The 14199-nt window shown below is 43.3% G+C and overlaps 1 protein-coding gene, 1 non-coding gene and 1 pseudogene across 2 annotated transcripts; all 3 read right to left on the bottom strand.

The window, feature by feature from the left end:
* Positions 1–995: 995 nt before the first annotated feature.
* Positions 996–2108, bottom strand: LOC123117690 (expansin-A31). The gene is made up of 2 exons (XM_044538392.1): positions 1882–2108; positions 996–1773 (listed from the first exon to the last, which is right to left on the bottom strand). Exons 1-2 carry the CDS (start codon positions 2012–2014, stop codon positions 1142–1144), a joined length of 765 nt encoding a protein of 254 aa, XP_044394327.1. The 5' UTR covers positions 2015–2108; the 3' UTR covers positions 996–1141.
* A 7687-nt stretch (positions 2109–9795) lies between these two features.
* On the bottom strand, positions 9796–9868 carry TRNAR-CCU (transfer RNA arginine (anticodon CCU)). The gene has a single exon. It is a non-coding gene; the product is annotated as a tRNA-Arg (tRNA).
* Positions 9869–12138: 2270 nt separating this feature from the next.
* On the bottom strand, positions 12139–12999 carry LOC123117689 (expansin-A31-like; annotated as a pseudogene).
* Positions 13000–14199: the final 1200 nt, after the last annotated feature.

Raw genomic sequence — 14199 nt, 5'->3', positions numbered from 1 at the left:
GGTGCTAAGTTTAGTCCCACCTTGGAAGTTGAAGAAGAGTTGGACCTCTTTATATAGTGGGTTCTCTCCACCACTCTAAGTGGTGTGTGAGAAGAGAAAGGGAAAACCACACGCGCGCGCTCGCTCGCCTCGCCTGGCCGGGGGGGGCGGGGCGGGGCCGGGCCGGGCCGCGCGTACATGCGACGTGCGCGTGAATGGTCCGCCGAAATCCGGTCCGTCTCCTTGCAGGAGCGCAGCTTTCTTTTGCCGTTTTATTTTTTATGTCTTGGCAGATAAGTTTTGATTTTTGTCCGGTAAGTATACGAATTAGAAACCAAGTCGGTTTGGGATTATGGTCAAGTCGGTTTGGGATTGTGGTCGCGACACAATACCGCCTCTGGTCCTAATATATATACAGCTACCGGCTACGGCCAGAGACACACCGAAAAACATCTAGGGTTTTGCCTCATCTCACAACTTGCGCCGCCATCGTAGTCTACTCCATCCCAAACGCCGGCGTGCATCGGCGCGTGGGAGAGCAGGTCTCCGGAACCGTTCGTCTTTGCGATCCTGCACCGGGAGAGGACGAATTAGGTTTTTGGGAAGCGCTGTGCGCGACTGCTCAAATTCGTCATCACGGGCCGTCTTCCGTCCAAGTCGGGCGGTGCTACTCATCGTCGTATTCATCGCCGTCAGCAGCAGATCGTCGCCAACATCGTCATCAACACTGTCGCACCCATAATAGCTAACGATCAGTACGTCCAACATCCTTTGTTCATGTCTGTTTCTACAGCTATTGTTACGTGCTTGCTGCTGTTATGCATGTCTTGCTGTTCTTCTAGTTTGCTAGATTATTGCATGCTAGTATCTCTTCTAGTCATGAATTATTTACTGGAATTAATCATGAACTTGCCTAATATTCTAACATTAAATGTGAAACGAGGGAGAGAAAACGACGCAGCAAAGCGCACACGTCCACTTCTAGTATATATTGTTCCAGATATAGGAGACATAGAGGGAGTCGTGGATTACAGATTTTACAGTTCAAATCTACATCCACTCCATGGGCAACGAACTGAACAATCAAAATGGGATAATGCATGTTCGCTCTGAACGAAGCGAACTGATGATCGGAATGCAAATTGTACAATGTCTATACTAGCTAGTAGTCGAACTGTTGCCACGTGGAGAAGGTCTGTCCGAATAACCACCAGGCCGGCACGACGTCCTGGAACACCTTGTACTGGCCTCCGGAGGAGGTGATGGCGAAGCTGAGCGCTTGTCCTTTCAGCCCCGCTAGGCACTGCCAGTTAGCGCCCCAGTTCTGGGACATGGGGATCCATGCCGTGTTGGTCCCCTTGACTGACATGCTCTTGACCGATCCGCTCCCGGCCATGTTGGTCACCAGCACGAGCTCAAAGTAGTTGAAGCCGTTAATGGTGAAGCGCAGGCCGCCCTGCCTCTGGCACGCGACCTGCTGGTAGAGGACGGGGACGATGCCGGCGCGGTAGATGGCGAGGTTCTCCCAGGCGGGCTGGGACATGTCGAAGTGGACACGGGGAGGGTTGCACCAGCCACCGTTGTCGCTCGGGAGGGCCCAGTTGGGAGGGCAGAAGTTGGTGGCAGAGACGGTGATGGACGTGCCGGGCTTGCACATGCTCGACTTGCTGGTGTCACAAGTGATGAGGTAACACTGCCCGCACGACAAGCCATTGTTGAAGAGCGCCGTGCTGAGCGCCGCGTTGTTGATCCCGTACCCCGCGTTGTACAAGTTCTCGTACCCGCATGCGCCACCTGCACATTGCACATGCAAAACCGTAAAGTCAGACATGCACGCACGCATGATAGGTAATATTTGGCAAATTGATGGTGCCGAGGTTAAGGCTTGATTAGCTAGCCTACCCATTGTGTCAGAACCGTCGGCGCCGCCGTAGAACGTGGCATGGGCCGGGAGCCAGTAGCCGGACTTGGCGGGCACGAAGGAGAACGCGAGAACCACCGCGAACAGCTGCACAAAGCGCGTCCCAGCCACCATGTTTGTGCTGAGTCCCGGAAAGAAACAGGGAGTGATCAGATGGTTGAGCTTCCCTTGCAGTTAGCTAGCTTGCTAGATATTGTGGCGATCGAGTGGTTTTGGAGGTGAGGAATGATTGTGACAATGCTGGTGCTTAAATAGGGATCTAGCTAGCTAGCTTATGAATGAGGTGAGGAATGATGGAGAAGAATGATTGTCATGTTAACGTATGAGATCGCGGTTCCAACGGTCGTGTAGGTGCACATGGCTGCAACCTCCAAAGATTGACTTGCGCGTTCTAATCATCCAATGCAGGTCAGATCGACCGAGCTCTACTATACTACCTCGTCTCTTAATTGAATACATTCAAAATGATAGGTTAACTGAACAACCGATTTGACATTCTTCCAATTGTTCCTTCGTTAGTGCGGGATGTCACGCTAGCCACCAACTAGTTAAAATTTCTAAGAAGCCTCTAACTGCAAGCCCAACCACCTCCAATTCTTGAAGCGCGTGATTCACCTCTTTGATAGCTGAGCATCGATAAGTTAGATTACAACGTAAGAAGCATGATAAGGACACCAATCACTCCTAAAAATAATGATAAGGACACCAAGGCATCGAATGTGTACGCAAGTACACGCTAGTTTCTTAATCGTCGTCAACTGAATCAGCCATGTGATCAATGTCAATCATACTGGTATACGGCCGCTATGTCTACAACACAATTTTTGAGGCGAAAGTCTTCAGCGTTTTCTTTATGAACACCTTAATCAGAAATCTTTATTCATTGATCGATTCAACCCTTTGATCTCTCTGATTACATACTTTAGTATCCCATCCTTGTAAAATCACCGAAATCATCGATGAAATCTGATGCGCAAACCCATGAGAAGATTCTTTATGCAAGAGAGTAGCCCGATCTTCACATTGTAGGATCAAATCAGGAAGTATAACTAGCTGCAAGAACCTAGGGTAACTATCTTTAACCTGTCAAGGTTGGATACGACCCGTAGGTTGGGGAAGGCTGAGCGAAGTTGCAAGTACTCCAACCCGCAGTCCGAACAATCACGGAACCCCAAACCGGGACTAACCAACACAAAATAGCCAGAACTGTAGAGCAGGAATTAGCGGATACCAGAAGCTCCTTCTCCCGAATCCGGATAACCTCTCAAATATAGTAAGGATCTCTCGGATCTCTAACAATCTTGCTCCATAAAAGCTTGTGGCCAGGAGGTTTGACAAAATGCCCCTAAAAGATGATGGTGATGGGTTTTTTATAACCTAGGACAACCCCCCTTGATAGGTGTGAAAAGAGTCCAAAAAGTAATAACTTTGCATGGTTTTCTTGGAAGAATAAGCAGTCAACTTGGAGAGTTACCGTAAAATCTCTCGGATTCTTGCCCAACATTAACAGCCTGGACACCTACCAGCAAAATGGTCATAACTTCCGATACACAACTCCAAATGATGCAAAAAAAAAAGGGAAAGTAAATTTGAAGTAGCAACTAGGGCTCAAACCACCAAACATGAGCTAGCTAGCAGACCATGGTAGCCACCTAACTGAATGAAATTGGATGTAAACAATGGATAACAAGGCTTTATGTATTGTAAGCCCTAAACTTGTGGGGTTTAAATGTGCTGCAATCAGTACGGCCCATTTGCATTTGTTTGTTTTTTCTTGAAATTTAAGAACACATGTAAATTTTAATAGCAACAATCAAAATAAAGTTTAAATATTCTTGTGTTATAAATATATACTTACAAGTAAGAGAACATACTTCAAAAATGTTCATGTAATTTTAAGATAATTACATATTATTTTCAATTATTAATGTAACTATATAAACTGATTTTAAAATATTTTCTAATCTAAAATATCACAAATATTTTTAAAAATAACATTTCTATATTTTTGAATAATACAAACATTCCAGTTATTGTACACACATTTTTATAATTCGTAAGTATGTTGTTTAAAATATTTGTATAATTAAAATATTCATTCTTTGAAATTCAGTTTTTTAAGAATATTCACTTGTGGATTATATTTATATTAAACAAAATTATGAACACAAATATTTAGTAAATATTTATGAATATTAACTTGTGTATAACTTTTACTCATCGCCTATATTCATAATTTTCATATAAATTTCATTTGTGCATAATTTTCATTGGCCGCTTATATTCATAATTTCATATACTCCCTCCGTTCACTTTTGTAAGTCGTTTCAGACAACTCAAAATGGATAGTTTTGCACATTGTCTGAAATGTCTTCAAGGTTTTATAAAAATGAACAGAGGGAGTAATTGAAATATAGGCCTCGAGTGTATGATTTTTTGTATTTACTAAACATTTTTAAATATACTGTACAGGTTCATACTCAAAATGTTTGTATTTACTAACATTCCAATACACACATGGTTTATATAAAAAATATAAGTAAAAATGATTTTTTTTGAAAATCACATGAATAATTTGTATGTAAGTTATTTATTGTATTTATATTATTGATAATACACAAATATTCGAACCTAACTTTTATACAGTGATTATAGTTTACATATTTTAGAAATTTCTACAAAAGGGAAAAAACTAACATTTATAAAATGGGCTGCACTAAATGCAATCCAATTATGCTGCACGAGTGTGTCCGTTTACAAATGAGTTTGTGGCGGCCATTTAAACGGCAGCTCCGTGCCCCTACGATACCATTCTTTACCGTTCCAAACCAGCTCAAACACGATGTCGTGAGCGGAAGAAACCCGCACTCACCGACCATGTCCCCAAGAGGGTCACTATGCAGCACGTCGACGACACCGAGTCCGTTGGAATGGACATGGGTTTTCACCTACGATGCTGGTGTAGTAGCTTCTGTGCGACACGTTCCGTCACAAAATGATAGTCAATCTCAATGTGTTTAGTCCGTGCATGGAACACCTGGTTTGATGACAAAAACGTAGCACCGATGTTGTCACACCAGAGGACCGACGGATGCGGCTGAGCAACTCCTAGCTCTCGAAGTAGGGACTCAATCCATATAAGTTCAGCAGTCGCATTGGCAACTGAATTGTACTCGGCCTCTGTGCTGCTGCGGGAAACAGTGGCTTGCTTGCGTGCACTCCAGGCGATCAGATTAGGCAACAAGAACACTGCATGTCCCCCCGTAGATCGCCTGTCATCTGGACACCCAGCCCAATCAGCATCTGAGAATGCAGAAAGAACTCCAGAGGAACTGGGGCGCAGATGAAGACCAAAGGAGATAGGGAGATGCACATAGTGCAATATGTGCTTCACAGCAGACCAGTGCACGTTAGTAGGTGTATGAAGATACTGGCACACCCTGTTAACCGCAAAGGAGAGATCAGGACGTGTGATCGTCGGATACTGCAGGCCACCAACAATACTCCTATACTCGGTAGCATCCTCAGGAGATAGAAGAGCACCATTAGCAGCTGAAAGTTTGTCAGTGAAGGACATGGGCGTAGGCGATGTCTTGCACTTGAGCATACCAGCACGGCGCAGAAGATCAAGAGAGTACTTCTTCTGGGTGAGAGCCAAACTGCCACGAGACTGATGAGCGACTTCAATACCCAGGAAGAACTGACGTTGTCCCAAATCCTTAACTGCAAAATCATGACCAAGCGCAGTCACAAGAGCATCAGCAGCCGTCGGAGAGGAGCTAACGAGGACAATATCATCCACGTACACAGGAAGGTACATGGTCACACTCGTTGCTCAAACAAGAACAGTGAAGTATCAGCAGTCGAAGGAATGAATCCATGAGTGCGTAAAGCTGAAGCAAGGCGAGCATGCCAGGCACGAGGCGCCTGTTTTAGTCCATCGAGAGCCTTTGCTAGACGACAGAGGTGATAAGGCTGAGTGTGATCAACAAATCCAGGTGGCTGCCTCATGTAAACCTCCTCTTCAAGCAGTCCATGTAGAAAAGCGTTCTGCACGTCAAGCTGGCGGAGAGACCATCCACGAGAAACTGCCAGAGACAAAAGAAGTCGAATAGTGGTAGGCTTGACAACGGGGCTGAATGTATCCTCATAGTCCAATCCCTGATGCTTTTTAAAGCCCTTAGCCACAAGACGCGCTTTGTAGCGCTCAATGGAACCTTCTCCATGTTTCTTCACCTTGAAAACCCACTTTGAATCGATGATGTTGACACGAGACGGAGGTGGAACAAGTGTCCCGGTCTTATTCTGCATAAGAGCATGATATTCTTGTTCCAGTGTGGGATACTCATAGCGGCTTGATAACTGCGTGGTTCGGCGGTTGGATCATCCACATCATGAGCCAGACAAGCAGCAAGGTATGTGACCGTGCCATCGGTGCGTGATGTCTACTACACAACCTTCTTCTTGTAGACGTTTTTGGGCCTCCAAGTGCAGAGGTTTGTAGGACAGTAGCAAATTTCCCTCAAGTGGATGACATAAGGTTTATCAATCTGTGGGAGGCATAGGATGAAGATGGTCTCTCTCGAACAACCCTGCAACCAAATAACAAAGAGTCTCTTGTGTCCCCAACACACCCAATACAATGGCAAATTGTATAGGTGCACTAGTTCGGCGAAGAGATGGTGATACAAGTGCAATATGGATGGTACATATGAGTATTTGTAATCTAAAAATATAAAAACAGCAAGGTAACAAGTGGTAAAAGTGAGCGTAAACGGTATTGCAATGCTAGGAAACAAGGCCTAAGGTTCATACTTTCACTAGTGCAAGTTCTCTCAACAATAATAACATAACTAGATCATATAACTATCCCTCGACATGCAACAAAGAGTCACTCCAAAGTCAGTAATAGCGGAGAACAAACGAAGAGATTATTGTAGGGTACGAAACCACCTCAAAGTTATCCTTTCTGATCGATCTATTCAAGAGTCTGTAGTAAAATAACATGAAGCTATTCTTTCCGTTCGATCTAGAATAACACCTTAAGACACAAATCATCCAAAACCCTAATGTCACCTAGATACTCCAATGTCACCTCAAGTATCTGTGGGTATGATTATACGATATGCATCACACAATCTCAGATTCATCTATTCAACCAACACAAAGAACTTCAAAGAGTGCCCCAAAGTTTTTACCGGGGAGTCAAGACGAAAACGTGTGCCAACCCCTATGCATAAGTTCACAGGGTCACTGAACCCGCAATTTGATCACCAAAACATACATCAAGTAGATCACGTGATATCCCATTGTCACCATAGATAAGCACATGCAAGACATACATCAAGTGTTCTCAAATCCTTAAAGACTCAATCCGATAAGATAACTTCAAAGGGAAAACTCTATCCATTACAAGAGAGTAGAGGGGGAGAAACATCATAAGATCCAACTATAATAGCAAAGCTCACGGTACATCAAGATTGTGCCAAATCAATAACACGAGAGAGAGAGAGAGAGAGAGAAAGAGAGAGAGATCAAACACATAGCTACTGGTACATACCCTCAGCCCCGAGGGTGAACTACTCCCTCCTCGTCATGGAGAGCGCCTGGAGGATGAAGATGGCCACCGGTGAGGGATCCCCCTCCGGCAGGGTGTCGGAACAGGGACCCGATTGGTTTTTGGTGGCTACATAGGCTTGCGGCGGCGGAACTCCCGATCTATGCTATTTTCTGGAGGTTTCAGTATTTATAGGAATTTTTGGCGCCGGCAACAAGTCAGAGAGGTTTCCGGGCTGTCCATGAGACAGGGGGTGCCCCCCCCCCCACCCTCGTGGGCAGCCCGAGACTCTTCTGGCCCAACTCTTTCAATCCAGGGGCTTCTTTTGGTCCATAAGAAATCATCAAAAATTGGCACGTCAATTGGACTCCGTTTGGTATTCCTTTTCTGTAAAACTCAAAAATAAGGAGAAAACAGAAACTGGCACTGGGCTCTAGGTTTATAGATTAGTCCCAAAAATCATATAAAATAGCATATAAATGCATATAAAGCATCCTAGATGGATAATATAATAGCATGAAACAATCAAAAATTATAGATACGTTGGAGACGTATCAAGCATCCCCAAGATTAATTCCTGCTCGTCCTCGAGTAGGTAAATGATAAAAAATAGAATTTTTGATGTGGAATGCTACCTAACATATTTATCAATGTAATCTCTCTTTATGTGGCAAGAATATTCAGATCCGAAAGATTCAAGACAAAAGTTTAATATTGACATAAAAATAATAATACTTCAAGCATACTAACAAAGTAATTATGTCTTCTCAAAATAACATGGCCAAAAAAAGTTATCCCTACAAAATCATATAGTCTGGCTATGCTCTATCTTCATCACATAAAATATTTAAATCATGCACAACCCCAGTTTCAGCCAAGCAATTATTTCATACTTTAGTATTCTCAAACTTTTTTAATTTTCATGCAATACATGGCGTGCTCTCACGCTAAAAAACTGAACTTTGCAGGAGCCCTCGAAGGGATACCCTTTGATTAGGAGCCCCTTATTTTTATTTGTTTTTTGTTTTTCTTCTTTCGCTACTTTGTTTTTGTTTCTTTTTCTATATTTTAAATTTTAAAAAAAATTCAGGAACCCCAAATCCAACAATAAATGCTCTAAATTTAAGAAAAAGCATGATTCTATAATTTTTCACATATTATAAATGGCTCATAAATTTTAATTTTATTTTTTTAAATATGTTCTGAAATTCATAAAATATTTTCCCTTTCGTAAAATGTTCGAAATTCCTAATTTTTTCACAAATTTCGGAAAAAGTTAATCAATTAGAAAAATGTTTACAAATACAAAAGATGGTCATGAATTTAAAAGATTTTCTTACATTTTAAAAAAATCTGTAATTTGAAAATCATTGTCGTTTTCCAAAGAAGTTCATGAATTTTAAAAATATCCACTTATTTCTGAAAGTATTGTGTGATTTTAAAGAATGTTGACCAATTTGGAAAAGTGCACGCGCTTGATAACGGCTTTTATTAAAAATACATAAAAGTGAAAGCATAAAAGGGAAAAGGAAATGCAATAAAAATATAATAAAAAGGAGAAACCGGATTCAGGGAAGGTTTTAGAACCTTCTGAAACAGACGGTGTGGGCTGGCCGACTGAGAGGAGGAGCGCACGACAAGGTATATGGTAGGTCGCTGGATAGCGAACTACGCGTAAAATAGGAAAGGGCCCGATTGCATGAAGGTTTGCCCGGCTCCGACGAGGGAGGGTTGAAGACGGTGGCTCGCTCCAGTGCTAGTAGTCGTCGCTAGATGGTCTACGGATCTGGATGCATTTTTTTATTTCTAATGTTCTTTGCACTACTTTTTTTTTGACAGAAAGACTGTAAGGGAACCCCTAAAGTATAATTGGTCCAATAAACTCAAATTGCAAGTATCATGCCTTGAAGCTGGGTGGATGGGAAGGCGTCAGCCCCTTCCCACCACTTAGGCTATACCTTAGTCTGCCTTGACAGTGGATGAATTGATCGAAAGTTTTCTGGCAAAAAAGAAAAGTTAGTGTCCGCCAAATTATAGACAAGCTAGAATGTGCAAAGTCAGTCAATTAGCACTCAAAGAGTATAGGAAATCCAATAATTCATTAATTTCTAGGGAGAAGGCTGACGCCCAGCTTTGTTGGAATGCTTTGGGAGAAGACAATCAGCTAAAAAGAATTGAAACCAGGTAATTAGCTTTAAACAGTATAGCAAATCAAACAATTCACTAATTTGTAGAGAAGAAGGCTTACGCCCAGCTTTGTCAGCAGACAATCATCATCAGCTAAATAGAAATGAAGCCAGGTAATTAGATTTGATACAGTACAGCTAAAATAAAAACACGCGCCAGGTAGGGGTCGAACTTACGACCTTCCGCTTAGGAAACGGACGCTCTATCCACTGAGCTACAGGCGCTGATGTGTCCCCATTTCAAATTTACTGTTGACTAGATTAATTTTCTTTTTTGCAAAGACTGATCTTCACTACTTCTAATCTTTTTAAAATGTATGCCTCGACATCTTTAAAATTATTGTAGCCATTAGATTTGCTAGTTTGATCCACTAGCAGCCGTCCAATCATGAGAATTCTCTAACATGCAACATGCACTAACGTTCTATGTAGGTTCTAAATCACATTGCATTAAATCAAGACATGCACTACAACCCACAACATACTATTCCTTGTCATGCAACCATGCCACACCAGCATGCCATGCATGTAAGTTATAATTCACTTTTTTGCATTAGCTTATCTATCTTACGTTGTCAAATCACCTGTCCGTGTTCATCCGCAAAAAAAAAATCATCTGTCCGTGCATGCCAGTAATCGATTAATTTTTTTTACTTTTGTGTTCATATAGACACTGTATATGCGTCGAGTGCTTCGAGCACACCTATATAGTTGATCGTTACGTTTTCTTAAGCGCCACTCTTTTCCTCTATTGCTAAATAACTATAACCCATCAGTTTGAAAGTAAAGAAATAACTATGAGCCACTTCCTACTTTTTCTACCTGTACAACAATGCTACATCAACAAGTCATGCATCTAAGTTATAAGTTACACCTTTTGCGTTAATAGTCCGTTCATGCATGTAAGTCATCAGTTACTTTTATTTGCACTAAGTTTTGTACTCTCATGGACAAGGTATATATGTGTTGGATGGTTGGAGCATATGTATATAGTTGATTCTTCACTGTTTTTAGAATTAGCACTCTTCTAGCTGCAACCTAATTTTCTCTCTTTTATATCATTTTGTTATATGCTTCATATTTTTTAATGATTCTAAAGTGTAAATCAAGAATATTCTTAAATTTATTTTTATTTATTTCAATTGTTTATGTAGCACCTAATTACTCATTGATTTTAATAAGATTACTGCAGCAACGTGCGGGGTATCTTCTAGTTCCACAAAAGTTGAACACCCTTTTTGTTTCTTTGAAATTAATTTTGGACTAGTAAAACTAAGAGAATATGGATTATCACAAGGAATGAGACGTTTGAGAAGCTTCGGACGATCGATCTGAACGTTGTTCAACATGCTAGCGTATCGGGCGACGGTGTACCACATTCCAAGCGTCAACGCCGCCACCCACCTCAATGTCTTCTTCGGCAGGAGGAACTTCACCACCGTCTTCGGTGCGTACGTCTGCAACAACTACATCAGACGTTGCACAACCATCGCCGTTGCCACCATGTCCTCCTTCACCGGCATATTTATCCACACCCTCTCCGTCGCCTTCCATTTCCTCCATCCTCGGCGTGCAACACGTCCAATGGGCATCAGTGTGAGGGCCCTACCAGCTCCCAGCTTGCCACACTCCTTGTGTCCTTCTCTTCTTGGTCGTAGGCGCTTGTGGCATTCGGTCGTGCAACCTGGCCTTCGGGGCCAACCAGTTCACCTTGCGCACCATTGCCGATCGTCACGACATCGCCAACTTCTTCAACCGGTACAACTCACCTTCACCATCGCCATGATGCTCTCGGACGCCAGCATCACCTGCCACCAGAGCAACCTTCCACTTATTGGTACTTTTTAATTACTACCTTTGCTTCAGGGTTATGTCAATACATTCTTTCTTCTTCTTCTTTTTGCGCGCGGGGGGCTTTTGCAATAGAGAAGAATAGTGGAAATGTACAATATTTGAGAGGTGAGGAGGAAATTGTAATTAAATAAATCGGACTAAATGGAAAAGATGAGAAATTATATAAGACTTTTTTCAGTAATGAAGAATTTTTGTATCAAGATGTATTTCGTCAAGCCAAATTGAAGTCTGTTGGCAGTAGGTGTAATTTTCATCGTATATATTTTGCTGCCTAAACTATACAGCTCTATTTGTTTACCCTATTAGCGGCATCGATAACTTATCATGAGAATTTTATATAGACAGGTAAAACAGAACTTAAATTTAACCATGGAAGCAAAACTTAGATGTGAAACGGGGGAGAGAAAACGACGCAGCAAAGCGCACACGTCCACTTCTAGTATATATTGTTCCAGATAGAGGAGACATAGAGGGAGTCGTGGATTACAGAGTTTACAATTCAAATCTACATCCACTCGATGTGCGACGAACTGAGCAATCAAAATGGGATAATGAGTATGCGTCTGGACAGCTCCATGCATGTCCGCTCTGAATGAAGCGAACTGATAATCGGAATAAAAATTGTACAATGTTTATACTAGCTAGTAGTCAAACTGTTGCCAGGTGGAGAACGTCTGTCCGAACAACCACCAGGCTGGCACGACGTCCTGGAACACCTTGTACTGGCCTCCGGAGGAGGTGATGGCGAAGCTAAGCGCTTGTCCTTTCAGCCCCGCTAGGCACTACCAGTTAGCGCCCCAATTCTGGGACATGGGGATCCACGCCGTGTTGGTCCCCTTGACTGACATGCTCTTGACCGACCCGCTTCCGGCCATGTTAGTCACCAGCACGAGCTCAAAGTAGTTGAAGCCGTTAATGGTGAAGCGCAGGCCGCCCTGCCTCTGGCACGCGACCTGCTGGTAAAGGACGGGGACGATGCCGGCGCGGTAGATGGCGAGGTTCTCCCAGGCGGGCTGGGACATGTCGAAGTGGACACGTGGAGGGTTGCACCAGCCTCCGTTGTCGCTGGGAGAGCCCAGTTGGGAGGGCAGAAGTTGGTGGCGGAGACGGTGATGGACGTGCCGGGCTTGCACATGTTCGACTTGCTGGTGTCACAGGTGATGAGGTAACACTGCCCGCACGACAAGCCATTGTTGAAGAGCGCCGTGCTCAGCGCCGCATTGTTGATCCCGTACCCCGCGTTGTACAGGTTCTCGTACCCACATGCGCCACCTGCACATTGCACATGCAAAACCGTACAGTCAGACATGCACGCACGCATGATAAGTAATATTTGGCAAATTGATGGTGCCGGGGTTAGCTAGCTTACCCATTGTGTCCGAGCCGTCGGCGCCGCCGTAGAAGGTGGCATGGGCCGGGAGCCAGTAGCCGAACTTGGCGGGCACGAAGGAGAACGCGAGAACCACCGCGAACAGCTGCAGGAAGCGCATCCCGGCCACCATCTTTCTGCTGAGAGTCCCAGAAAGAAACAGGGAGTGATCAGATAGTTGAGCTTCCCTCGCAGTTAGCTTGCTTGCTAGATATTGTGGCGATCGAGTAGTTTTGGAGGTGAGGAATGATTGTGACAATGGTGGTGCTTAAATAGGAATCTAGCTAGCTAGCTTATGAATGAGGTGAGGAATGATGGAGAAGAATGATTGTAATGTTAACTTATGAGATCACGGTTCCAACGGTCGTATAGGTGCACATGCCTGCAACCTCCAAAGATCGACCGAGCTCTACTATACTACCTCGTCTCTTAATTAAATACATTCAAATGATAGGTTAACTGAACAACCGATTTGACATTCTTCCAATTGTTCCTTCGTTAGTGCTGGATGATAGGTTAACTGATGATTCACCTCTTTGATAGCTGAGCATCGATAAGTTAGATTACAACGTAAGAAGCATGATAAGGACACCAATCACTCCTAAAAAAATGATAAGGACACCAAGGCATCGAATGTGTACGCAAGTACACGCTAGTTTCTTAATCGTCGTCAACTGAATCAGCCATGTGATCAATGTCAATCATACAGGTATACGGCCGCTATGTCCACAACACAATTTTTGAGGCCAAAGTCTTCAGCGTTTTCTTTATGAATAACGTAATCAGGAATCTTTATTCACTGATTGATTCAACCCTTTGATCTCTCCCATTATTAGTATCCCATCCTTGTAAAATCACTGAAATCGTCGATGAAATCTGATGCGCAAACCCATGGAAAGATTCTTTAAGCAAGAGAGTGGCCCGATCTTCACATCGTAGTATCAAATCAGGAAGTATAACTAGCTGCAAGAAGCTAGGATAACTATCTTTTACCTGTCAAGGTTGGATACGACCCGTAGGTTGGGGAAGGCTGAGCAAAGTTGCAAGTACTCCAACCCGCAGTCCGAACAATCACGGAACCCCAAACCGGGACTAACCAACACAAAATAGCCAGAACTGTAGAGCAGGAATTAGCGGATACCAGAGGCTCATTCTCCCGAATCCGGATAAACTCTCAAATATAGTAAGGATCTCCCGGATCTCTAGCAATCTTGCTCCATAAAAGCTTGTGGCCAGGAGGCTTGACAAAATGCCCCTAAAAGATGATGGTGATGGGGTTTTCTATAACCTAGGACAACCCCCCTTTGATAGGTGTGAAAAGAGTCCAAAAAGT

The sequence above is a fragment of the Triticum aestivum genome, chromosome 5B (assembly GCF_018294505.1).
Source record: "Triticum aestivum cultivar Chinese Spring chromosome 5B, IWGSC CS RefSeq v2.1, whole genome shotgun sequence".
In the NCBI taxonomy this organism is placed as follows: Eukaryota; Viridiplantae; Streptophyta; class Magnoliopsida; order Poales; family Poaceae; genus Triticum; species Triticum aestivum.
This window is presented reverse-complemented; position numbering and strand designations above follow the sequence as displayed.

What these genes read in the sequence shown, in the direction of transcription:
- LOC123117690 (XM_044538392.1), bottom strand. Translation starts at nt 2,014, where the DNA reads ATGGTGGCTGGGACGCGCTTTGTGCAGCTGTTCGCGGTGGTTCTCGCG. An exon ending in CGACGGTTCTGACACAATGG is followed by an intron (nt 1,774 to 1,881) that starts GTAGGCTAGCTA and finishes TGCAATGTGCAG; the next exon opens with GTGGCGCATGCGGGTACGAG.